Source organism: Budorcas taxicolor, chromosome 1 (assembly GCF_023091745.1).
Source record: "Budorcas taxicolor isolate Tak-1 chromosome 1, Takin1.1, whole genome shotgun sequence".
Classification (NCBI taxonomy): Eukaryota; Metazoa; Chordata; class Mammalia; order Artiodactyla; family Bovidae; genus Budorcas; species Budorcas taxicolor.
The window spans coordinates 140,569,550-140,595,147 of NC_068910.1; the positions used below are offsets into that span (position 1 = coordinate 140,569,550).

A 25,598-nucleotide genomic window follows, 5' to 3' on the forward strand; every position below is an offset into this window, starting at 1 on the left:
GAGTCAACTGTTCGCATGAGGTGGCCAAATACTGGAGTTTCAGCTTTAGCATTATTCCTTCCAAAGAAATCCCAGGGATGATCTCTTTCAGAGTGGACTGGTTAGATCTCCTTGCAGTCCAAGGGACTCTCAAGAGTCTTCTCCAACACCACAGTTCAAAAGCATCAATTCTTCGGCGTTCAGCCTTCTTCACAGTCCAACTCTCACATCCATACATGACCACAGGAAAAACCATAGCCTTGACTAGATGGACCTTAGTCGGCAAAGTAATGTCTCTGCTTTTGAATATGCTATCTAGGTTGGTCATAACTTTTCTTCCAAGCAGTAAGCATCTTTTAATTTCATGGCTGCAGTCACCATCTGCAGTGATTTTGGAGCCCCCCAAAATAAAGTCTGACACTGTTTCCACTGTTTCCCCATCTATTTCCCATGAAGTGATGGGACCGGATGCCATGATCTTCATTTTCTGAATGTTTAGCTTTAAGCCAACGTTTTCACTCTCCTCTTTTACTTTCATCAAGAGGCTTTTTAGCTCCTCTTCAATTTTTGCCATAAGGGTGGTGTCATCTGCATATCTGAGGTTACTGATATTTCTCCCGGCCATCTTGATTCCAGCTTGTGCTTCTTCCAGCCCAGCATTTCTCATGATGTACTCTGCATAGAAGTTAAATAAGCAGGGTGACAATATACAGCCTTGATGTACTCCTTTTCCTATTTGGAACCAGTCTGTTTTTCCACGTCCGGTTCTAACTGTTGCTTCCTGACCTGCATACAGATTTCTCAAGAGGCAGGTTAGGTGGTCTGGTATTCCCATCTCTTTAAGAATTTTCCACAGTTTGTTGTGATCCACACAGTCAAAGGCTTTGGCATAGTCAATAAAGCAGAAATAGATGTTTTTCTGGAACTCTCTTGCTTTTTTGATGAGCCGGCGGTTGTTGGCAATTTGATCTCTGGTTCCTCTGCCTTTTCTAAAACCAGCTTGAACTTCAGAGAGTTCACGGTTCATGTATTGCTGAAGCCTGGCTTGGAGAACTTTGAGCATTACTTTACTAATATGTGAGATGAGTGCAACTGTGCGGTAGTTTGAGCATTCTTTTGCATTGCCTTTCTTCGGAATTGGAATGAAAACTGACCTTTTCCAGTCGCATGGCCATTGCTGAATTGTCCAAATTTGCTGGCATTTTGAGTGCAGCACTTTCACAGCTTCATCTTCCAGGATTTGAAGAGCTCAACTGGAATTCCATCACCTCCACTAGCTTTGTTCGTAGTGATGCTTTCTAAGGCCCACTTGACTTCACATTCCAAGATGTCTGGCTCTAGATTAGTGATCACATCATCATGATTATCTGGGTCATGAAGATCTTTTTTGTACAGCTCTTCCATGTATTCTTGCCACCTCTTCTTAATATCTTCTGCTTCTGTTAGATTCATACCATTTCTGTCCTTTATCGAGCCCATCTTTGCATGAAGTGTTCCCTGGTATCTCTAATTTTCTTGAAGAGATCTCTAGTCTTTCCCATCCTGTTGTTTTCCTCTATTTCTTTGCATTGATCACTGAAGAAGGCTTTCTTATCTCTTCTTTCTATTCTTTGGAACTCTGCATTCAGATGCTTATATCTTTCCTTTTCTCCTTTGCTTTTCACCTCTCTTCTTTTCACAGCTATTTGTAAGGCCTCCCCAGACAGCTATTTTGCTTTTTTGCATCTCTTTTCCATGGGGATGGTCTTGATCCCTGTCTCCTGTACAATGTCACAAACCTCATTCCATAGTTCATCAGGCACTCTATCTATCAGATCTAGGCCCTTAAATCTATTTCTCATTTCCACTGTTTAGTCATAAGGGATTTGATTTAGGTCATACCTGAATGGTCTAGCAGGTTTCCCTACTTTCTTCAATTTGAGTCGAATTTGGCAATAAGGAGTTCATGATCTGAGCCACAGTCAGCTCCTGGTCTTGTTTTTGTTGACTGTATAGAGCTTCTCCATCTTTGGCTGCAAAGAATATAATCAATCTGATTTCGGTGGTGACCATCTGGTGATGTCCACGTGTAGAGTCTTCTCTTGTGTTGTTGGAAGAGGGTGTTTGCTATGAACAGTGCATTTTCTTGGCAAAACTCTATTAGTCTTTGCCCTGCTTCATTCTGCATTCCAAGGCCAAATTTGCCTGTTACTCCAGGCATTTCTTGACTTCCTACTTTTGTATTCCAGTCCCCTATAATGAAAAGGACATCTTTTTTGGGTGTTAGTTCTAAAAGGTCTTGTAGGTCTTCATAAAGCCTTTTAACTTCAGTTTCTTCAGCGTTACTGGTTGGGGCATAGACTTGGATAACTGTGATATTGAATGGTTTGCCTTGGAGACGAATAGAGATCATTCCGTTGTTTTTGAGATTGCATGCAAGTACTGCATTTCAGACTCTTTTGTTGGCCATGACGGCTACTCCATTTCTTCTGAGGGATTCCTGCCCGCAGTAGTAGATATAATGGTCATCTGAGTTAAATTCACCCATTCCAGTCCATGTTAGTTCGCTGATTCCTAGAATGTCAAGTAATGCTCAAAATTCTCCAAGCCAGGCTTCAGCAATACATGAACTCTGAACTTCCTGATGTTCAAGCTGGATTTAGAATAGGCAGAGGAATCAGAGATCAAATTGCAAACATCTGCTGGATCATGGAATAAGCAAGAGAGTTCCAGAAAAGTATCTATTTCTGTTTTATTGACTATGCCAAAGCCTTTGACTGTGTGGATCACTATACACTGTGGAAAATTCTGAAAGAGATGGAAATACCAGACCACCTGACCTACCTCTTGAGAAACCTATAAGCAGGTCAGGAAGGAACAGTTAGAACTGGACATGGGACAACAGACTGGTTCCAAATAGGAAAAGGAGTGTGTCAAGGCTGTATATTGTCACCTTGCTTATTTAACTTATATGCAGAGTACATCATGCGAAACGCTGGGCTGGAGGAAGCACAGGCTGGAATCAAGATTGCTGGGAGAAATATCAATAACCTCAGATATGCAAATGACACCTCTCTTATGGCAGAAAGTGAAGAGTAACTAAAAAGCCTCTTGATGAAAGTGAGAGTGGAGAGTGAAAAAGTTGGCTTAAAGCTCAGCCTTCAGAAAACGAAGATCATGGCATCCGGTCCCATCACTTCATGGGAAATAGATGGGGAAACAGTGGAAACAGTGTCAGACTTTATTTTTTGGGGCTCCCAAATCACTGCAGATGGTGAGTGCAGCCATGAAATTAAAAGATGCTTACTCCTTGGAAGAAAAGTTATGACCAACCTAGATAGCATATTCAAAAGCAGAGACATTACTTTGCCAAGAAAGGTCCATCTAGTCGAGGCTATGGTTTTTCCTATGGTCATGTATGGATGCAAGAGTTGGACTGTGAAGAAAGCTGAGTGCCGAAGAATTGATGCTTTTGATCTGTGATGCTGGAGAAGTCTCTTGAGAGTCCCTTGGACTGCAAGGAGATCCAACCAGTCCATCCTAAAGGGAATCAGTCCTGGGTGTTCTTGGAAGAAATGATGCTAAAGCTGTAACTCCAATACTTTGGCCACCTCATGCGAAGAGTTGACTCATTGGAAAAGGCCCTGATGCTGGGAGGGATTGGGGGCAGTAGGAGAAGGGGACGACAGAGGATGAGATGGCTGGATGCCATCACTGACTCAATGGACATGAGTTTGGGTAAAGCTCAGGAGTTGGTGATGGACAAGGAAGCCTGGCATGCTGCAATTCTTGGAGTCACAAAGAGTCAGACACCACTGAGCGACTGTTCTGAACTAACGTGATAGTGGCATATGGAATTCCTGATCCATAATGGAAGAATAGATTGTCTTCACAGCTACCATCTCTGTGGAAACTGAAGGAAGATGGTGAATTTTGAGACATATTTTATATCCCAAGTCCCCTGTTAGCCAAGGAGGCCCAAACCTAAAATGAGGTCCAAAATTTTTGAGTTTTTTTCCTGTCATCTCAATTCTAAGAGTCCAACTTCTCTGTTTCTATACGCTGTATTTCATGTGATTTTTTGCTCTGTGGTTTCACCTTGGTTACAGTTCTAAATGATGTTCTGTCTTGCATCGAGTACTACAGGTGTGGAAGCATATATTTTAAGTCCCCAATCTGGGCCAAAATCTAAGCCTCTACTTCTACTCAAATATTTACCATGCTGTCAATCATTATAAAAAATGCTACTTGAAAATAGGCTAAACTCCCACAGTATATTATGCAGGTACCTAGAAATTCCTGCTTGGAGAAGGAAATGGCAGCCCACTCCAGTATTCTTGCCTAGAGAATCCTGTGGACAGAGGAGCCTGGTGGGCTGTGGTCCATGGGGTGGAACAGAGTTGGACATGACTGAAGCGACTGATCATGCTTGCATGCATTGGAGAAGGAAATCGCGACCCACTCCTGTATTCTTGCCTGGAGAATCCCAGAGACAGAGGAGGCCTGGTGGGCTGACGGCTATGGGGTTGCACAGAGTCAAACACGACTGAAGTGACTTAGCAGCAGCAGCAGCATAAATTCCTGCTACCATGCTTATCCACTGCAGTAAAGGCTTTTCTGGATTCAGTTCTTATTGCTGTTTAATATATATTGTATATGTTATTATTACTATTACTCTGCATTGGATTCTGCCAGAGTGGTCTCTATATCTCATGGCTCTTCTTGATAAAAAGTGACAAGTATCTCAGTATTTTGTTTCTAGATTTAAAACATGTATAATTAAATTATTTATTCCAAAAAGGCATATAAAAGAATACTATGAAAAAAATGTATTCCAACAATTAGATAACCTAGATGAAATTGATAAATGCCTAGATAAATACAGACTGCTAAAACTAAATCCAGAAGTAGAATAGCCCTATGAGAAATAAGATTGACTAGTATTTCAGAAAAATTTTCCACAAAGAAAAATACAGGAACAGATGACTCTACTGTCAAATTCCACCAAATATTTAAAGAAGAGTAAACATGAATCTTTCAGAAGCTCTTTTAAGAATTAAAAGATAAGAGAACACTTCCCAGTAAATTCTATGATGCCATTATTCTCTTCATACCATAGCTGGAAAATGACATAGCAAGAAAAGGAAAACTACAGGATAATATCCCTTTAAATATAGGTGTTAAAAAACCCCATAAAATACTAGCAAACTGAATCTAGTAACATACTCAGAAAACCATATACCACGACCAAATGGAATTTACCCCTGGAATACAAATGTCATTTAACACACAAAAATCAATGTAATACAACATGTCAGTAGAAATAGAAGAAAACCACATGACCACAATAGATGTGAAAAGCCACAGTGGATGAGAAAAAAATTTGACAAAATCCAACACTCTTTTACAATAGCAACACTCAACAAACTAGGAGTTGAAGGGAATTTCTTCAGCCTAGTAAAGTGCATCTACAAAAAGTCCAGAACTAATATCAAACTTAAAGGTGAAAGACTGAAAGCTTTTCCACCTAAGATCAGAACAAGGTAAATCTATTCTCACCACTTCACATCTAGACTGGAAAGTATAGAGTGCAACTGTAGTTGTGGATGATATGATCGTCTTATTGAAACTTTGCAGAAATCTGCAAAGCAAACAAACAAAAATGTCAGTGCTAATAAGTGAGGTCAGCAAGTTTGCAAGAAATAAGATCATCAATTATATTTTATACACTGGCAATGAATAGTGCAAATATTGAGTTAAGAAAATAACTCCATTTATTATAACAACAAAAAGCTATGTAGATGTAAATTCAACAAAATTCCTGTGAGCTTTGTTCACTGAAAACTATGAGACAACTTTGAAAGTAATAAAAGACATAAATAGTTAGATATCCTGGGTTTGTGGATTGAAAGACTTGATGGTGATATTTCCCAAATTGATCCTACCAATTCAAGACCATTCCTGTCAAAATCCCATTTGCTTTTTTTTCCCCACAGATATTGACAAGCTAATCCAAAAATTTATGTAGAAGTATAAGTGATACAGAATAAACGAAAATGTTACAAGTCTCATACTCCCTGATTTCACAGCTTACTACAAAAAAGAGAGTGAAAAAGCTGGCTTAAAACTCAACATTTAAGAAACTAAGATCATGGCATCCAGTCCCATCATTTCATGGCAAAGAGATGGGAAAAAGTGGAAGCAGTGATAGATTTTATTTTCTTAGGCTCTAAAATCACTACAAATGGTGACTGCCACCGTGAAATTAAAAGATACTTGCTCCTTGGTAGAAAAGCTGTGACAAACCTAGACAGCATATTAAAAAGCAGAGACACCACTTTGCCAATAAAGATTCATATAGTCAAAGCAATGGTTTTTCCAGTAGTCATGTATGGATGTGAGAGTTGGACCATAAAGAAAGCTGGGTCCTGAAGAATTGATGCTTTTGAACTGTGGTGCTGGAGAAGGCAATGTCACCCCACTCCAGTGTTCTTGCCTGGAGAATCCCAGGGACGGCGGAGCCTGGTAGGCTGCCATCCATGGGGTCACACAGAGTCAGACACGACTGAAGTGACTTAGCAGCAGCAGCAGCTGGAGAAGATGGCAAGGAGGGTCCCTTGCACTGCAAAGAGATCAAACCAGTCCATCCTAAAGGAAATCAGTCCTGAACATTCACTGGAAGGACTGATGGTGAAGCTGAAGCTCCAGCTCCAATACTTTGGCCGCCTGATGTGAAGAGCCAACTCATTGGAAAAGACCCTGACGCTGTGAAAGATTGAAGGTGAAAGGAGAAGGCAGTAGAGAATGAGATGGTTAGATAACATCACCAACTCAATGGTCATGAGTTCGAGTAAACTCTGAGAGATAGTGAAAGACAAGGAAGCTTGGCATGCTGCAGTCCATGGGTTCACAAAGAGTTAGACACAGCTTAGTGACTGAACAACAATATCATAGTCAGTTGATATAGACATGATGCTGAGATCATTCAGTGGGGAAATTTCAACAACTGGGGCTGGGACAACTAAACGTCTACATGTAAAAGAATAAGCTGGACCCCTTCTTCACATCATATGCAAAACTTAATACAAAATGAGTCAAATGCCTACATTTTAGAGGCAGAACTACAAAACTCAAAAAAATAAATAAATAAGACCCCATGACTTTGTATTAGGCAATGGTTTCTTAGATACAATACTCAAAACACAGAACGACAGATTTAAAAAAAAAAAATAGATAAGTTGGAGTTTTTCCAAATAAAAACTTTTGTGTTTCAAAGGACACTATCAACAAAGTGAAAGGACAGTTGACAGAATATAAAGTAAGTTTGCCAATTATACATCTGATAAGGCACTAGTATCTGGAATATGAAGAAGCCTTACAACTTGATAATAAAAAGACAAATAACTCAATCAAAAAAATTTTCAAGGTATTTGGATAGACATTTCTATTTAATCTTGACAAAGGCCATTCTGAACTCTTAAAAAAATCTATGTACTGATTTGTCAGAATTTCAGAGTCTCTGCTTTTTGCCTTCCTCCTGCCTGCTGCTTTTATTCAGTCATTTAACTGATGTGTCAGGAATTTTACCAAGAACTAACAGGGTCAGGCAGAGGTCAGAATGAAATTGTTCAATTTTTCTACTTACTGGGAAAAAAGCCCATTCAAAAAGTGATTATTCAAGTGCGTTAGAGTCACCATATGGACCCTAACTGTCTGCTCTTTTCCTGTTGCTCATCATGAGAAACAGATAAAATGTATGTGAATCTTAAAGCTATCTGTAAATTATAACTTTAAAATGTCCTTACTGACAAAATAAAAATGTTATTTATCTGCTGTAGTTGAAATACAGCTTAAATGACTAAAAAATTGCTCTTGAAAATGCAAAGAGAAAGTGTTGTTTCTTAAAACTGCACGTGCGCATGCTCAGGCGCTTCAGTTGTGTCCGACGCTTTGTGATCCCATGGACTGTAACCCCCAGGCTCTTCTATCCATGAGATTCTTCAGGCAAGAATACTGGAGGGAGTTGCCATTTCCTTCTCTAGGGAATCTTCCCAACCCAAGCATCGAACCCTCATCTCCTGTGTCTCCTACATTGCAGATGGATTCTTTAATCACTAGGTTACCTTGGAAGCCTCTCTTAAAGATCAGGTCTCTGTTATTGGAACAATCTGTTTTTCCCTATTTATGGGAAAGAGACAACTTGGGTTAAGAATGTGACTTTGCAGTTGGATAGATCTAGGTTTCACTTTTGGTTCCACAACTTTCTCCCTTTGCCGAAAAAGGTGAAATGTTACAACAATTATATAATTATTGAGGGATTGAGGTGGGAATTAAATAAGATACAGTATGTGAAGTGCTTAGAACAGGTGACATGAGATGACTGCTCACTGAATAGCAACAATAACCTCAGTATATATTATTACTGTGTCTACTTAATGGCAGGCTTCTCTGGTGGCTCAGCAGTAACAAATCTGCCTGCAAAGCAGGAGACCCACGGTGGATCCTTAGGTCAAGAAGATCCTCTGGGGGAGGGCATGGCCACCCATTCCAGTACTCTTGCCTAGAGAATCACAGGGACAGAGGAGCCTGGCAGGCTGCAGACCATAGGGTCGCACAGAGTCAGACACGACTGAGGCGACTAAGCCACAGCAGCAGCATACTAACGGTTCCAGGAACAAACATGCTAACTTCATTTACTTAACACAGTCAATAGCGAAAATTTGTTTTTCTTTGAACAATTAATTTGGCTATACACTCATGAGAAGAATTTAGTAAAATAATTTGATTGTTAGGGAGAGAGGATTGAATGATTTAATGAAAGGTCTTTGTAAGTTTTTTTCCCAAAGTGAATGGATGGTCGTGAATAAGGAAATTATTTGTCATTAAATTGCCAACATCAACTAAAACATAACAGAAGAAAAGGTTCAGAAAGTTGTATCAGATATCCTGAAAAAGCCTTTGTGGAAAGAAACCAAACATAATTTTGTTTAGGAAGAAGTCATCAGTACCCAACCTTATCTGAGAAGACAAGTCAATTATTTAGCCTCTTATTAGAAGGCAAACCCTGTGAAAACAGGGTTCCTTGTTCTGTATAACAGAATTTAAAAAAAAATTCAGAATAACCTTATTTACATTTAAAAATTTTTTTTGTTTTAAAATTAGGGAACCATGAGCTGAACATGTCTCTGATACAGTTTTAGAGCAAATACATCTTAAGTCTCTTGGAAGAAAAAGTAAATGCCAAGGGCAGAGGTCACTACTGCATCTCAGTCATAAAATTGTAACTATAGATATACAGAAAGACTTTTACTTAAAAAAAAGTACAGTTAAAGCAAGCATTAAAGAGAGTAATTGATGGGACATTTGCCAACTTTAAATTAATTAGAGTCAGTCTTAATTTTTAAAAGTGTTGGCTGCAGCAAAATGATAGAGTAAGACATTAATGTTCCCATTATGATTCATTTCAAATTTGAACTCTTCCCAGCTCAAATCTGGTTGGTTAAAAATGAAGTGATGGTTGCAAATAACAGTATCCAGAAGACTGTACTGGGTTCTAAATTAGCCAAATGAAAGGCATTGTTCCCATTTCATTGTTATGAAAATCTAACTGACAGGTTCTCTAGTCTTAGTTTTAGCTTTATGAGGTGCATGTGTCTGAGTGTGTGTGCATGAACAGGAATGCCTGCTTTTAGTGAAATGGGCAGATATGAGATATATTGATTGGGTTCTTCCTGCCATTGATTGAGTAGAAAACCTGTCACTTCTCCAAGTAGTGAATCATGTTGACAGAGAGCAATACATTTTATAAGGTGTTTTTTTTTTTTCCTTTGTTCAGATCATTTGTAGTTGAAGCACATTTGCCACCTTTTAAAAGTGATCTCTGCAGCATTCCAGAGCCATTGAAATATTCGTCTTGACCAGGATAGTCAGTTTCTCTGCTAGCACGGAAGAAGATTTTTAACATGAACGTGATTTTATCAACCACTCTTTGCTTTGGACTCCTAACTTTGTTATCTGTAATGATCTTTTTAGAATCGGTGCACGGACTGCCATATTTTATTCAAGGTATGTACACATGAATGTATAATTCTACAGGTGGGTAAATAATCCTTATCCTCCTATTTGTGTTGCTTTGATTTTTCTATCATTATGGCAATAATGTTCTAAACATCAATATAATTTAATCTTCAGACAACCCTTCAATAGTTGCTGTTTTAAATTAAATGTAATCTGTGATGCTGTTCTCAAGTTAATTAATTTTAACTGATACTGTACTAAATTTCAACTGCATTTGTCTCTAACCAAGGGAAATCTTTTTCTTATCTCTATTCCATTAGCAAAGATGGGGATGTATAAACAGTAATACAGTGCAACGCATATTTCAAAAGTACATCTTCAGGGGAAAAAAAGAGTTTCATCCAGTGAGATGATTAGTAAACTACTTATAAAAGGAGAATGACTCTGAAAACATATCAAGACAACACTTATATGTGTAGAAATCTGGGGAGAATGATCCATTGGGAAATTTATATAGTACTTTCAGGAGGAGGATGTTAACACCCACATTATTCATTGACTGTAATCAGATTTCTAAATACTTAGGGTACTTATATTAAATGAAATAATGTAATTTTTGACATCTACAAATACCATGAGAAATTTAGAGAAAATTTATGACTCTTCTGGTCATATTGGAATTTGATCTTTTGAAAAAATTTTTCACTGGATTCTGTAGTGGAAATAGCTTTTAATCTGGGAATCAGTGGAGTTAGATTTAATGCTGACTTACTAGGCAAACAACCTAACCTCATTGACACTTTTATATATGTCTTTACAATTTAAAAATAGTAACTAAAAATAGTGCTCTTTAATATCTCATCCAATTTGAATCTATCATCTAACTGACCTCTTTGTCAGGAAGAAGGAGACAGATAGCCTTTGCTTTTGCTTTCTTAGGGAAACCAAGACAGAATTTAATAAATTTTGTTTACATGACTCTGGGTTGAGAAAAGGAATTAAGTTTCCTCTTTAAACTCTAATCCAACTTTAGTAGACCGTTTTGTCTCAAATGAGGTTTTAAAAGTCAATGAAAATTAGAACAGTTCTTTTGATAGTGGAAATAAAATTGCATAAACCCTTGTTATTTATTTATAGGGATTTTTCCTTTGAAAAACAAATACAAGCCTGGGGCCTAACTGCAAGACCTAAATACAAGCTTGGGGATGAAAGAATCTGGATTTTATCCCTGGCACTCACATTTTGTCTTTGGCCAGCCAAAATCATTGTACTTGGTAGGCCTTCATTGCTTTTCCTATGAAATGATGGGATTTTCAATGTTCTTAACAGTGTAAATGTGTGAGGAAGGAAACAACTGGTCATTCACAGAAGACTCTGCAAAATGAGGATGTTAGTGGTAACTGTATTATAACTTCTGATATCATGTATATGAAATACAGAAAAATCCAACTCAAACTTTTTACAAGATTACAAATAGATAACATCTCTGACCCAGAATACCACACACTGATGTTCATACATCATTGGCAACATATAGGAAAGGTTTCTCTCTGGGACCGCTTGATCTCAGTTTCATTATATGTAAATAGAGAAGACAAGTTATTGGGAAGTTTATTTTCTAATCTAAATTGTCCAGGATTAGAGCGAACTTCTCACCATTTTTCAAAGCAACTAAATGTTTGACTTATTTTAGTCTTTTAACACACTGTTTTCAAATAAGCATTTGTCCACTGACAAATCACAAACGTGGGGTCACCATCCTCTCTGTGTTGGATGCCATCCAAGACCAAGAACACAGTCTGCCAGCTTTCCTCTGGCTTGGGGGTCACAATGAAAGCATGCCTTGTGAGCCTGAAACTGGACAAATTGCCTACCGTGAAATGAACAGCAGTGAATATCATGACTCGAAATTTAAAAATTTTTGGTATATTATCATTTGAGGGTGTTCCAGGTTTCTTTCTGCAAAATTTCTTATCTATATCCCATAAAAAGCATCACATTCAAATGACAAGCAAGGACAAAACTGCGTCTTTTAAGCTTCAGTGTCTCAGGTAGTAATGAGTCTTTTTCTTTTTTTCCTGTATATTGCAAAAGTAATCACTCTCCCATTTCTGAGTAACTTTGCCATCCTTTTTGCAAAGTGACATCAGCACTTGGATAGATTTTTATTCAAACAGTTTCTTTATCAACACTAACTTTTAGTTTAAATAAAGAAATATTAAAAGTGCATGCATTTTTTTCTTTTAAAGCTGTATCTGTTTTAAGATTAAAAATAAAAATGAGAAAAAATACTTATTTTCTACTATTTTTCTTATCTTTCTAATGTTTTACTTTATAAAAAAATTTTTTTAAATTTCTTGAAAAAACTTTTCCTCAGAGTATCCTGTAAAAGGTGGTTTTCTTAAAAAGTAGTGACAAGAATTACTGAGGACAGTGTGTAATCACTGGAAACCAAATGGGTAAAGAATGGTAAATACATTAATTTTCTCTTTTGAAAAATATTCCACTTAAACACACAGAGAAGGGGATTGTAAATTAAGCCAACAAAATGTTCAGAAGGTAACATTTTCTAGTTACCTTTCTTCTAGTTTTATAAATTCCCTATATTGAAGGCGATGAATCTGTTTCTTTTATCACAGTTCTCTTTCTGAAACAAATAATCAGTATCACCTGGCTACACGATGTTCCTCATTTTTTCAATGAAAGCATTTTAAAGATTATAATTTAACATTTTAATAAATACCTATAATAAAAATTGCTACACTATTGCATGGTCATATCTTTCTCTTAAACTAAATTATTCCTGAGGGTCTTTGTTTAATTGATGTTAAGCAAAAGTTCCATTGATAGTCTATTATTTTAACTATTCAAAGAAAAAAGAACCCCAGAATGTCACAAATAATTTCTATGCCTATGAAGTAATGGAAATTGAGGAACTTTAAAATTGAGGAAATTGAGCAACAATAAATGTGTTTGTCAATGTAGAAACTTTTGATGATGCCACTTACCCCAGGTCATTTATTGTCTTTCTCAGCAAATCGTTTATTCCTTTAATTAGCCATTTAGTTATTTGAGTTCATTAACTGACATTTTGGAGACACAGGGAATAGGAGACAGTTTAAAGAAAGAGTCTAGTTAAATTATGAGCCATTTCTCTAATTTCTCTAGCTGAAGCCTCAATATTCCCACTTTTAAATTTTAAACTCAGTAATCTATCTTTTGTCCACACAATATCAGTTATTATGACTGAAATGGAAGAGGACCTTATGGTCCTTGCCCCCCAACCCCCTTGCCTATGTCCTCAGACTTCCTTTTTTTTTTTTTTTGGTAGAAAACCTTTAGACAAAGAATAAGTTTAATCGGAGAACTGAGAAAATGAAGAAACAAAGGGAAACAGTCAAAGGAAGCCCAATAATAATAATGTAGTCTTTAAGCATAATCAAGGACCTGTAGTTCCTTCTAAAGGGCCATAGCTAATATTCTGATCCATATCCTGTGAGCTATCTCACAGATACTGAAATATCAGGTGGAGAAATTAACTACCTGACATCCAGACTGTAGTCATGACATAAGCAGCCACAATTCTGAGAACTGGCCTCAAAGAACTTGAAACAAACTGATGCTGGAACTGAAGATTAACGGTACCTAAAATAAGCAAGATTACGCTGGTCAGGCCACTGATGGACCAATTTCAAGATGACTATCAGAGCTGACATGTTTATGCATGTAGCCCCCTCCCTCAGCCTATTAAAGCTCATGCCCGCTGACAATCAGGAGGCAGTCAGACACTGGACAGGTCTCTGCCCTCCCCAAACCTCCTGGTTGCTGGCATCCAAAATAAAGCAAAGTTTCCTTTCTACTAAGCTGGCCTCTTTAAATGACTTTTAAGTGGCAGCAGCTGGACCTGGGTTTGGTAACATGAGGAGAAAAACAGAGGGAAGAATGATCCTATAGAAATTATATAATAAAGGTGTGATTATTTTAGGCCACCTTACAAAGTTCATTTTGTTTCTAAGACACTATTATTTTAATTGCATTACAATCCTGTTGAATCTTCATTTTTTATAGCTTGAATAAAGTCTATTGTCCTGATTTCTACCCAGAATCAAAATATTTAGGAAAATTTGGTTGATTTTTCTGTTTTTAGAGTGCTGAGAGAGTGGGCTAGGAGGTAAATGGACAAAGATATAAAGCTATGATCACAGAAAAACTGGGCACCATCTGACCACTTCCACAAGGTTGCCTTGGACGGTTCAAGGCAATTCCCAGAACATAAAATGGCTCATATTTATATGTGTATAAAATCTCAAAGTCAAATTTTATATTTTTATCTTAAAAACAACTTTTAATTTATATTTCTTATGTTAAACACAATAGTAGAAGAAAATTTTAAATATAGATGAAAAAATAGAAAGTACAATTTTCTGTAATTCTACTAAGGCAGAAATAATTACGGGTGAATTTTAGATTGTAAACTTCCAGGTATATTCTCCATCTCTGCTTCTTTCTCTTTCTCACAATCTCTCTTTGAGTGTTCATATACATTCAATGATTTTTAAAACAGCTTGTCTTTTTATATTACTCATCTCTGTACACATTTTTTTGGCAAGTATACACACTTTCCAGGTTGTGCAGTGGTAAGGAATCTGCCTGTCAATGCAGGAGATGCAACTCAGGTTCTATCCATGGGTCAGGAAGATCCTCTGGAGGAGGAAATGACAACCCACTCCATTATTCTTCCCTGGAAAACTCTATGGACAGAGGGGCCTACGGGGGTACACTGTAGTCCATGGGGTTGCAGAGAATCGGACATGGCTGAGCAACTGAGCACACGTGCATGTTAATGGTTATCTGTAAAATCTATTTAATCAGAAAGACACTCAAGTGACACAGACTGAAAAGAGCTTTCACTACACTGAGGTAATTATTATAGGAAATGAATTGCTTCCAGATAAAGAAGATACAGACGGTGAAGAACTGTTGCTGGCTCTACTGAATGAAAATTTTGGCTTCCAAAGATCTTCCAACATTGGTGAGTTAAGAATAAAGTCAAACATTATTTACTCCATCTTCTGACCTGTTTTCTCTACATGTTAATTTATATTAAAGAGAGTAATAATTACTAATTTAAAGCTGCACTGAAGGCTTAAGTGTCTGTTATTTCATATTCATGCTAAAAGCAATGGCATTATTAAAAAACATTAAAATCTTATTTTGTTCAATTAGAGTATTCTAATGGGATTAGTAACAGTCCAGTTACAAAACAATTATTTTTACTTCTACTTTTCCCTCTCATCTATGTTACTCTCCACAGGTACAGTTAATATTTGCTTTTACTAAATGCTTCCAGGGTATTATTAAATGCTTTGAAATAGATTTCCACTAGAAATTTCTCAGATTAACTGTGGTTTTGTGGCACTTTTTTTTGCAATCAGATTCTTTCAATTTGGGAAATGACTGGAGTAGAAACTATTGAGAAATTTAGGCTCCACCAAGGCTTTTTTCCTTTGAAGTACAGGATAATCTGATTTACAATTATGCATCAGATTGGTCTCCAAGAAATGATAGATATTGTCAGAAATTTAGCAGGTCTAACCTGAGAGACAGCGTGACAATATAATGTAGCGCTCTCTCAGGAAACGTCTGTTGTAAAAAAACTGTCTATTCATGGGACAGGGCACTGGTTAGAAGAATGTCTTAATAAATACTTAAAAATACAGGATTTAAAAATTAGAAATAAGATGTTTCATTGAGGAAATTGAACGTGATTATAAAAAGAAAAATCTGTACTCATATTGTAAAACCCAGAGAGATTACTATTAGTATTTTGGGAAATTTCCCTCTTGATTAAATTTTGCAGATAAGATTTGTGGCCTGTGTTTTTTTTAACTTAATATTTTTTCATGAGAATGTCCCCATGCCAGTGTAAAAATTTACTTCTAAATAGTAGTCCTTATTAGAACTATGAAAAGTCCCTATTTAAGAAAACTCTGTATTTATTATAGAAATTAGAGGCTTGCTCATTATAGTACTGATTATTTCTCAACATTACAGACACTGAAAAAATGTTTGGGGCTTTATATTAGAGATACATGGGTGATCTCAAATCATACAAGAAAAATGCGTGACCTGAAGTGAATTAAATATTACTTGCAATGTACATTTTTCATATGACAAATGTGTCTTGCAGATATAGAACTGGCTAACAAATTGGAGGAACCTAACCAGGTGAGAATGTGAAACACATGAAATCTTAATTTTCTTAATTATTATAAGATAATTTCTTTTGAAACAGTAGTTTTTAAAATTATTAATTCTATATTTTAAAACTATTATTCTTTCTAGAAAAAGAGTGAAGTAATTCACTAGGAAAAACAATCAAATTCTACTAAAAAAAGAAGAAAAGCAAAACAAGACAAAACGATGACTGAAGTGATCATGGGATAAAATGTCTAGAAATCTGGATTTTAGATCCAGCTCTCCAATTACCTAGGAGACTATGGAAGAATTAAAATTCTCTGGATCTAAATCTCCTCATCTCTAAAATAAGAGGCTATAATTAGATTGGTGGTTTTCAAAAGCTATTATTACTTTTCAAAGTGGAAATATTTTTTTCCAAACAAAATTGTATGTGTTCCCAGTAAATGAAACATATAAAAGTGGAGCTGTTCTACTTGAAGCAGCTAGTTTGGGAGGAGAGGGACTGAAGTGCTGCATTCTTACCTGTCTTGGCCTCGGTACAGGGAACCCCTTAGCAACCTTATCCCCCAACTTTTCTCTATGAGGAAAATTGGAAAATCATTGCATTAGATTATTTATTAACTCTTTCAAACACAACTGCATGCAAATTCATTATCAGATAAACCTTGTGGCTGTGAGAGAGAAGTATGCCCCGTCAATTAGCAGCTAGGACATGGATACATGCAGTAGCTCAAGCTGAATTCTGTTTGAATAGAGTTAGATCTCCAGGGTTTAGGCAATCAGTGATCTTGCTAAAGGTCAACTTGGCTTATACTCTGGATGGAAACCTTAGGGTCTCAAAATACTTCTTTCCCACTAGGAAGGACAAATATTTCAGGAAATTCGAACATACGCATAAAGTCTTTGAATCTCCTTGAAAAGGACTGGTCAGTTTGGGTGACATCAAATCAGGTCCAGTTACACAGGCAGTGTTTCCAGGTTTCCCATTAATAAACCCTGAAACTTGACTTCCTTCATCATAAACCTGCTTGTTCCTGATTGCCTGTTGAGTCAGTTTCTAAATGCAAGTTTCCTTTTATTTTTCTGTTTAATTATTTTATTTTTTTATTACTTTTGTTTCCTTTTCTGTTGCTTTTTCCTACTTCCTTTTGTCCATCTTCTTCCTCCTTTTCTTGCTCTTTCTTCTTTGACAGAAAACAGTATTGTTGTTATTAAAGACTAATAATTTTCATATTTGATTTTTAACAGCTGGAAATGCTGAAAGAGCAGCTCACAGAAGCAAAGGATGCTGAGATGTCCTATGCAATAGACGGTCTATCTTCTTCCCATCCTAATAAGCGAGGTAAATTTTCACTTCAAAGTCTTAACATTGAATTCTAAGATTAATTTTGCAAGTATTTCTGAAAGGGAAGAAATTAAGTTGACACTTCTTTATCTTATGTTGATGATAAGATCAAAGCTCATATTAAAAAAAAAAAAATTCCAAGGCCTCCTCAATGGCTCAGATGATAAAGAATCTGCTTGCAATGTGGGAGACTGGGCTTCGATCCCTGGGTTGGGAAGATCCCTTGGAGAAGGGAATGGCTACCCACTCTAGTATTCTTGCCTGGAGAATTCCATGGACAGAGGAGCCTGTCGGGCTACAGTCCATGTGATCTCAGAGTAGGACATCACTGAGTGACTGAGCACACAGACATTCAAATGAAGGCTTTAAATGTCTGTGAACTCTGTCACATATACAACATGGTTAACAAGGTCATATATTCCAGATTTAAGTAAAATTAGACTTTCATTTGGAGAAGGCAATGGCACCCTACTCCAGTACTCTTGCCTGGGAAATCCCATGGACAGAGGAGCCTGGTAGGCTACAGTCCATGGGGTCGCAAAGAGTCGGACACGACTGAGCGACTTCACTTTGACTTTTCACTTTCATGCATTGGAGAAGGAAATGGCAACCCACTCCAGTATTCTTGCCTGGAGAATCCCAGGGACAGAGGAGCCTGATGGGCTGCCGTCTATGGGGTCTCACAGAGTCGGACATGACTGATGTGACTTAGCAGCAGCAGCAGCAGACTTTCATTGTTTAAAACTGTGTCTCATCCTTGCTATTTTGCTTTAACACTGGAGAGTAAAGAGTACTCTCATTGCTATAGCACTTAGTCCAGGTTTTGATTTATAATATTTAATTTTAGAAAGATTTGTCTTTTGGATCCCTATTTCTTTTTATAACAATCTTGGAAAATTCTTGTGTATGAAAAAATTACATATATGTCTCTTTATTCATGTTGTGATATGAGATTTGCTAAGGCATGTTTTATCCATTTTCACTTGTCCCCTTCCTCTCAAGTTTGTCTTTAACTGCTGTAAAAAAGCAGTTTTTACAATGGAACAGGATGAAACAGTGTTCTTTAGACACTTAGCATATACCAGACATTTTATATTTTACTATCTCATGTTGTTATGGTTAAGTATATAGAGTCTATAGTTAGACTGCCTGGATTTAAATTGTAATATTGATATATCCAATGTGTGTGACCTTGGGAAATTATCTAACTTCCTGTGCCTCATTTTCTTTGCCCCCAAATGCAAATAATAATAATCATCTTTATGGGATTGTTAGGAAGATTTTATAAGTTAATATATGAAAGTCACTTAGAACAATATCTGGCATGTAATCAGTACTGTGTAAGCCTAACTTTAAAAATTCATTTTGATCATTATTACTATAATTATTATTTTATTTTCATCATAATCACCATAAGATAGCTATTAAGACAGGAAAAATTACATTATATTAAGACAGGAAAATTACATCTCAGAGGGGTTGAGTAGCATGCTGATAATAACCCAATTACTAAGTGATTTAACCAGTGAGCCTGAAGGACATAGGGAGAGGATATATTGGAGGGTGGAACGGAGAGAATCTTCAGGCTTATTAAGGACTTTCAGTTCAGTCTAGTCGCTCAGTCGTGTCCGACTCTTTGCGACCCCATGAATCGCAGCACGCCGGGCCTCCCTGTCCATCACCATCTCCCGGAGATCACTTAGACTCACGTCCATCGAGTCCGTGATGCCATCCAGCCATCTCATCCTGGGTCGTCCCCTTCTTCTCCTGCCCCCAGTCCCTCCCAGCATCAGAGTCTTTTCCAATGAGTCAACTCTTCGCATGAGGTGGCCAAAGTACTGGAGCTTCAGCTTTAGCATCATTCCTTCCAAAGAAATCCTAGGGTTGATCTCCTTCAGAATGGACTGGTTGGATCTCCTTGCAGTCCAAGGGACTCTCAAGAGTCTTCTCCAACACCACAGTTCAAAAGCATCAATTCTTCGGCGCTCAGCCTTCTTCACAGTCCAACTCTCACATCCATATATGACTACTGGAAAAACCGTAGCCTTGACTAGATGGACCTTAGTCGGCAAAGTAATGTCTCTGCTTTTGAATATACTACCTAGGTTGGTCATAACTTTTCTTCCAAGGAGTAAGCATCTTTTAATTTCGTGGCTGCACTCACCATCTGCAGTGATTTGGGAGCCCCAAAAAATAAAGTCTGACACTATTTCCACTGTTTCCCCATCTATTTCCCATGAAGTGATGGGACCGGATGCCATGATCTTTGTTTTCTGAATGTTGAGCTTTAAGCCAACGTTTTCACTCTCCTCTTTCACTTTCATCAAGAGGCTTTTTAGCTCCTCTTCACTTTCTGCTATAAGGGTGGTGTCATCTGCATATCTGAGGTTATTGATATTTCTCCCGGCCATCTTGATTCCAGCTTGTGCTTCTTCCAGTCCAGCGTTTCTCATGATGTACTCTGCATAGAAGTTAAATAAGCAGGGTGACAATATACAGCCTTGACGTACTCCTTTTCCTATTTGGAATCAGTCTGTTGTTCCATGTCCAGTTCTAACTGTTGCTTCCGGACCTGCATACAGAGTTCTCAAGAGGCAGGTCAGGTGGTCAGCTATTCCCATCTCGTTCAGAATTTTCCACAGTTTATTGTGATCCACACAGTCAAAGGCTTTGGCACAGTCAATAAAGCAAAAATAGATGTTTTCTGGAACTCTCTTGTTTTTTCCATGATCCAGCAGATGTTGGCAATTTGATCTCTGGTTCCTCTCCCTTTTCTAAATCCAGCTTGAACGTCAGGGAGTTCACGGTTCACGTATTGCTGAAGCCTGGCTTGGAGAATTTTGAGCATTACTTTACTAGCATGTAAAATGAGTGCAACTCTGCGGTAGTTTGAGCATTCTTTGGCATTGCCTTTCTTTGGAATTGGAATGAAAACTGACCTTTTCCAGTCGCATGGCCATTGCTGAGTTTTCCAGATTTGCTGGCATATTGAGTGCAGCACTTTCACAGCATCATCTTCCAGGATTTGAAAGAGCTCAACTGGAATTCCATCACCTCCACTAGCTTTGTTCGTAGTGATGCTTTCTAAGGCGCACTTGACTTCACATTCCAAGATGTCTGGCTCTAGATTAGTGATCACATCATCATGATTATCTGGGTCATGAAGATCTTTTTTGTATAGTTCTTCCATGTATTCTTCCACCTCTTCTTAATATCTTCTGCTTCTGTTAGGTCCATATCATTTCTGTCCTTTATCGAGCCCATCTTTGCATGAAATGTTCCCTGGCATCTCTAATTTTCTTAAAGAGATCTCTAGTCTTTCCCAGTCTGTTGTTTTTCCTCTATTTCTTTGCATTGATCGCTGAAGAAGGCTTTCTTATCTCTTCTTGCTATTCTTTGGAATTCTGCATTCAGATGCTTATATCTTTCCTTTTCTCCTTTGCTTTTCACCTCTCTTCTTTTCACAGCTATTTGTAAGGCCTCCCCAGACAGCCATTTTGCTTTTTTGCATTTCTTTACCATGGGGATGATCTTGATCCCTGTCTCCTGTACAATGTCACGAACCTCATTTCATAGTTCATCAGGCACTCTATCTATCAGATCTAGGCCCTTAAATCTATTTCTCACTTCCACTGTATAATCATAAGGGATTTGATTTAGGTCATACCTGAATCGTCTAGCAGTTTTCCCTATTTTCTTCAGTTTGAGTCTGAATTTGGTAATAAGGAGTTCATGATCTGAGCCACAGTCAGCTCCTGGTCTTGATTTTGTTGACTGTATAGAGCTTCTCCATCTTTGGCTGCAAAGAATATAATCAATCTGATTTCGGTGGTGACCGTCTGGTGATGTCCACGTGTAGAGTCTTCTCTTGTGTTGTTGGAAGAGGGTGTTAGCTATGAACAGTGCATTTTCTTGGCAAAACTCTATTAGTCTTTGCCCTGCTTCATTCTGAATTCCAAGGCCAAATTTTCCTGTAACTCCAGGCATTTCTTGACTTCCTACTTTTGCATTCCAGTCCCCTATAATAAAAAGTACATATTTTTTGGGTGTTAGTTATATAAAGTCTTGTAGATCTTCATAGGACCGTTCAACTTCAGCTTCTTCAGCGTTACTGGTCAGGGCATAGACTTGGAATACTATGATATTGAATGGTTTGCATTGGAAACAAACAGAGATCATTCTGTCGTTTTTGAGATTTCATCCAAGTACTGCATTTTGGACTCTTTTGTTGACCATGATGGCTACTCCATTTCTTCTGAGGGATTCCTGCCCGCAGTAGTAGATATAATGGTCATCTGAGTTAAATTCACCCATTCCAGTCCATGTTAGTTCACTGATTCCTAGAATGTCGACATTCACCCTTGCCATCTCTTGTTAGATCACTTTCAATTTGCCTTGATTCATGGGCCTGACATCAGGTTCCTATGCAATATTGCTCTTTACAGCATTGGATCTTGCTTCTATCACCAGTCCCATCCACAACTGGGTATTGTTTTTGTTTTGGCTCCATCCCTTCATTCTTTCTGGAGTTATTTCTCCACTGATCTCCAGTAGCATATTGGGCACCTAATGACCTGGGGAGTTCCTCTTTCGGTATCCTATCATTTTGCCTTTTCATAGTAACTGTCATATTGGGTAAGACTGAAGCAAAATGAGAAAGGGGTGGCAGAGGATAAGATGGTTAGTTTACATCATGGACTTAATGGACATGAATTTGAGCAAACTTTGGGAAATAGTAGAGGATGGAGGAGTCTGGTGTGCTTCTCTCAATCCTTGTAATAAATTTGTAGAATCACAGAGTTGGACACAACTTAGTGGCTGAACAATTATCATATGGGAAATCACTGAAAATTTGGGGCAAGTGAGTGCTAAGAAATAAGTTTCAACAGAACCACTCTCGATGTTTAGTGGAGAATATACTGCTGCTGCTGCTGCTGCTAAATCGCTTCAGTCGTGTCTGATTCTGTGTGACCCCATAGACCGCAGCCCACCAGGCTCCTCTGTCCCTGGGATTCTCCAGGCAAGAACCCTAGAGTGGGTTGCCATTTCCTTCTCCAATGCATGCAGGTATGCTAAGCAGCCCACCAGGCTCCTCTGTCCACAGGATTCTCCAGGCAGACACTGGAGGGTATTGCCATTTCCTTCTCCAGAATACACTGCAAAAAGGAGCAAAAATGCAAGCAGAGAGACCTTTAATGAGGCTAATTAAGATCTAGATAATAAATGGTGGTAACTTTAATTAGGGTGGCAGTAGTGAATTGATACGAAGGAATCTGATACTAGATATATTTTGAAAAAAAAAAGTCAACAAAATTTGCTCTAAAATTATATGTGAGTTGTGGAAAAAAAGAGGAAGGTTTGTAAATGACTCCAAGGTTTTGTTCTAAGTAACTAGGGATAAAAGGGCAATTTCTGCTTATTGAGGGCTTCCCTGGTGGCTCGGAAAGTAAATAATCTGCCTGCAATGCAGGAAACTCAGGTTTGATATCTCGGTGGGGAAGAGCCCCTGAATAAGGGCTACCCATTTCAGTATTCTTGCCTGGAGAATTCCAATGGGGACAGAGAGTTGGAAGAAGCAACATGGTACAGGGGTTTGGTGATGGAAAAGAGTTGGTATAGAGATTTGTTGAATCTTTTCATAGTCAGTATAGCCTAGGCTATGATATGTTACAAATTTTAGTCCAAATCTCAGAGACTTAATATAAGGAAATTCATAAGTTCAATGCACATAGTATTAATACAAGCCTCTTCTATTTTGTGGCTGTATCAACTAGATTGTTGCTGTAACTTTACTGCCTCCAAGACTACCAAGATGAAGGAGAGGGATAGAGGCTGCATCTCAGCTCTCAGTTGCCTCAGTTCAGGGACAAGCATCACTTCTACTGATCCACTGCCTTTAATTAGTCACTTGAGCTGCTACCAAAATATTGGAAAAACAAGCTAATAAAAGTTAGAAAGCACTTATAAAAGTACATGGGGAGTACTGCCTCCACCACAGTCAATCCTTTGATCTTTTCTTAACCACATAGACTGCACTCAACTGACTCTCTATTAGAGACAACCCCAAATTCCTTTCACTACTGCACCCCGAACAAAGAACAGGCTTTCCAGGAGATACTAATTTTTTTCAAATACAATGTGGCTCCACTTCATTCACAGACTTATTAGCTAAAAGGACAAATTCAGTAATTAGCATGGGAATAGGGAAAGGATAACAACAATCAATCATCTTATTCATAAAGGAAAAGAACATGAGATATGAGTGGTAACCCCTAGCAATTCTGAAATCCCACAGGGCAAATATTATACAGGTCTCTTATTCTGGAGATGGAGAAAAGTGTCTTGCCTGGTGGCTCAAATGGTAAAGCGTCTGCCTGCTGTGCAGGAGACCCGGGTTTGATCCCTGGGTTGGGAAGATCCCCTGGAGAAGGAAATGGCAACCCACTCCAGCACTCTTGCCTGGAAAATCCCATGGATGGAGGAGCCTGGTAGGCTACAGTCAGTGGGATTGCAAAGAGTCGGACATGACTGAGCGGCTTCAGTTTCAGCCTCAGTGTGTTGGAGGAGGCCTTCGACCATTGCGTTGTTTCCCCGGCTCCATCTTTTTCGAAGTTTTTGCCCTTTTTTTTTTTTTTTTTCCATTTTTCATCCCTCAACACAGCTTATGTGGTTTGGGGGAATATTCTCTTTGAGGCCTGAATGGTTTTTTCAGGCCTCTTCCTACATTTTAAAGTGTCAAAGATGTTTTTAGTTCTAGGGTTTATTCTGTCTTTGACAATGATTTCTTGTACCAATTTAAACAGCCCCTCAACTATTGCTACACAGTTTTTAAAAAACTATTTTAACTATTTTGTATTCTCAGCCCCAACTGAGTTGCCTTGAAGAATATACTTTGAAAAGTAACACTTAATCTCATTTTTTGCCCTGAATTCCTTATTTCAATTGATACTTACCTGACTTCACTCACTTAGAATCATTTTAAATCCCTTTTTATAGTTTCAGGATCTAGAAACAGCTCTTGAAATATTTAAAGGTCTTGTATTTCTGAACTACCTTTGTTTCATTTTTATTTATCAGTAAAGACACCATTTCCCCCTAAGCATACTATTTCTTGTAATACCTGGCTAAGTGTATCTACCAGAAACCTAAACATACTGCCAATGTTCTATTTCCTTACCTTTTTCTTCTAGAAGTTCCAGAGGAACACATTCTGAATCTGAACTGTTATCGACGTCAGTTTTACCGCACATTTTGCTACTTTGTAAAATGACTCTTCTTGTTTTCAGCCTGTGACATCAATCTCCTTGTCTGCCATTAATCAGTTGCTGAGGCTGTGCCATGACTTAGCTTCCTCTTAGAGCAGCACCCTCCTTCAAGTTATTAAGGCATATTTTGGTTATAATTTATGCAAACCACGACAACAAAATAACCTTAAAAATTCAGTGGTGTAAGTTGGTTTAAGATTTATTTCATGTTTACATGGAGCCTGTGTACCGTGGTTATTTTCCTTCACTTTGTGCCTGCACCATGGGTCCCTATGGCAGGAGAGGAGAGATACGGAGGAAAACTCATCCTTACCTTCCAAAATTAGGCACATGTTCTCAATCTATCTTAATGGGATTAGGGAAGCACCTGGGAAATGTCAAGAAACACAATGAACAGTTGGAGAATCCTATCTCTACTATAGACATTTTGAGCTTGTTATGCCATGTATAGCAAAATCTTCCCAGTAGTGATTTGAGTAAACCCCTGAGTATATAAATTTGGAGCTTAGGGAAGTAGCTCAGACTGGAGATCTAAATATGACAGTTACCTGCATGTCAGTATTGCTTGGTATTGTGATGAAACTCTCTAGGGAATCACTCTAGATAGATATAAAACAGAAGACATCGAGGAAAAGTGCCAGGCCACACCAAGAGAGAATTAGCAAAACAGACTGAGAGGGAGCAGCTATCCCAGAAAAAGGCCACAAGGAGAAAAACGCCTCAGATGTCAAACAGAAAAACTGTTTCCAGGAAGACATAGTTCAGCTGTTCCTAAAGCTATTGCAGGTCCAGTAAAATGAGAGCTGAGACTT

The 25,598-nt window shown here is 38.0% G+C and overlaps 1 protein-coding gene across 1 annotated transcript; it reads left to right on the forward strand.

The window, feature by feature from the left end:
- Positions 1-9,920: 9,920 nt before the first annotated feature.
- On the forward strand, positions 9,921-24,791 carry UTS2B (urotensin 2B). Its single transcript, XM_052645209.1, has 5 exons — positions 9,921-10,023; positions 14,909-15,007; positions 16,166-16,203; positions 17,425-17,518; positions 24,712-24,791. The coding sequence occupies exons 1-5, from the start codon at positions 9,921-9,923 to the stop codon at positions 24,789-24,791; spliced, it is 414 nt and encodes a 137-aa protein (XP_052501169.1).
- The last annotated feature ends 807 nt before the right edge of the window (positions 24,792-25,598 follow it).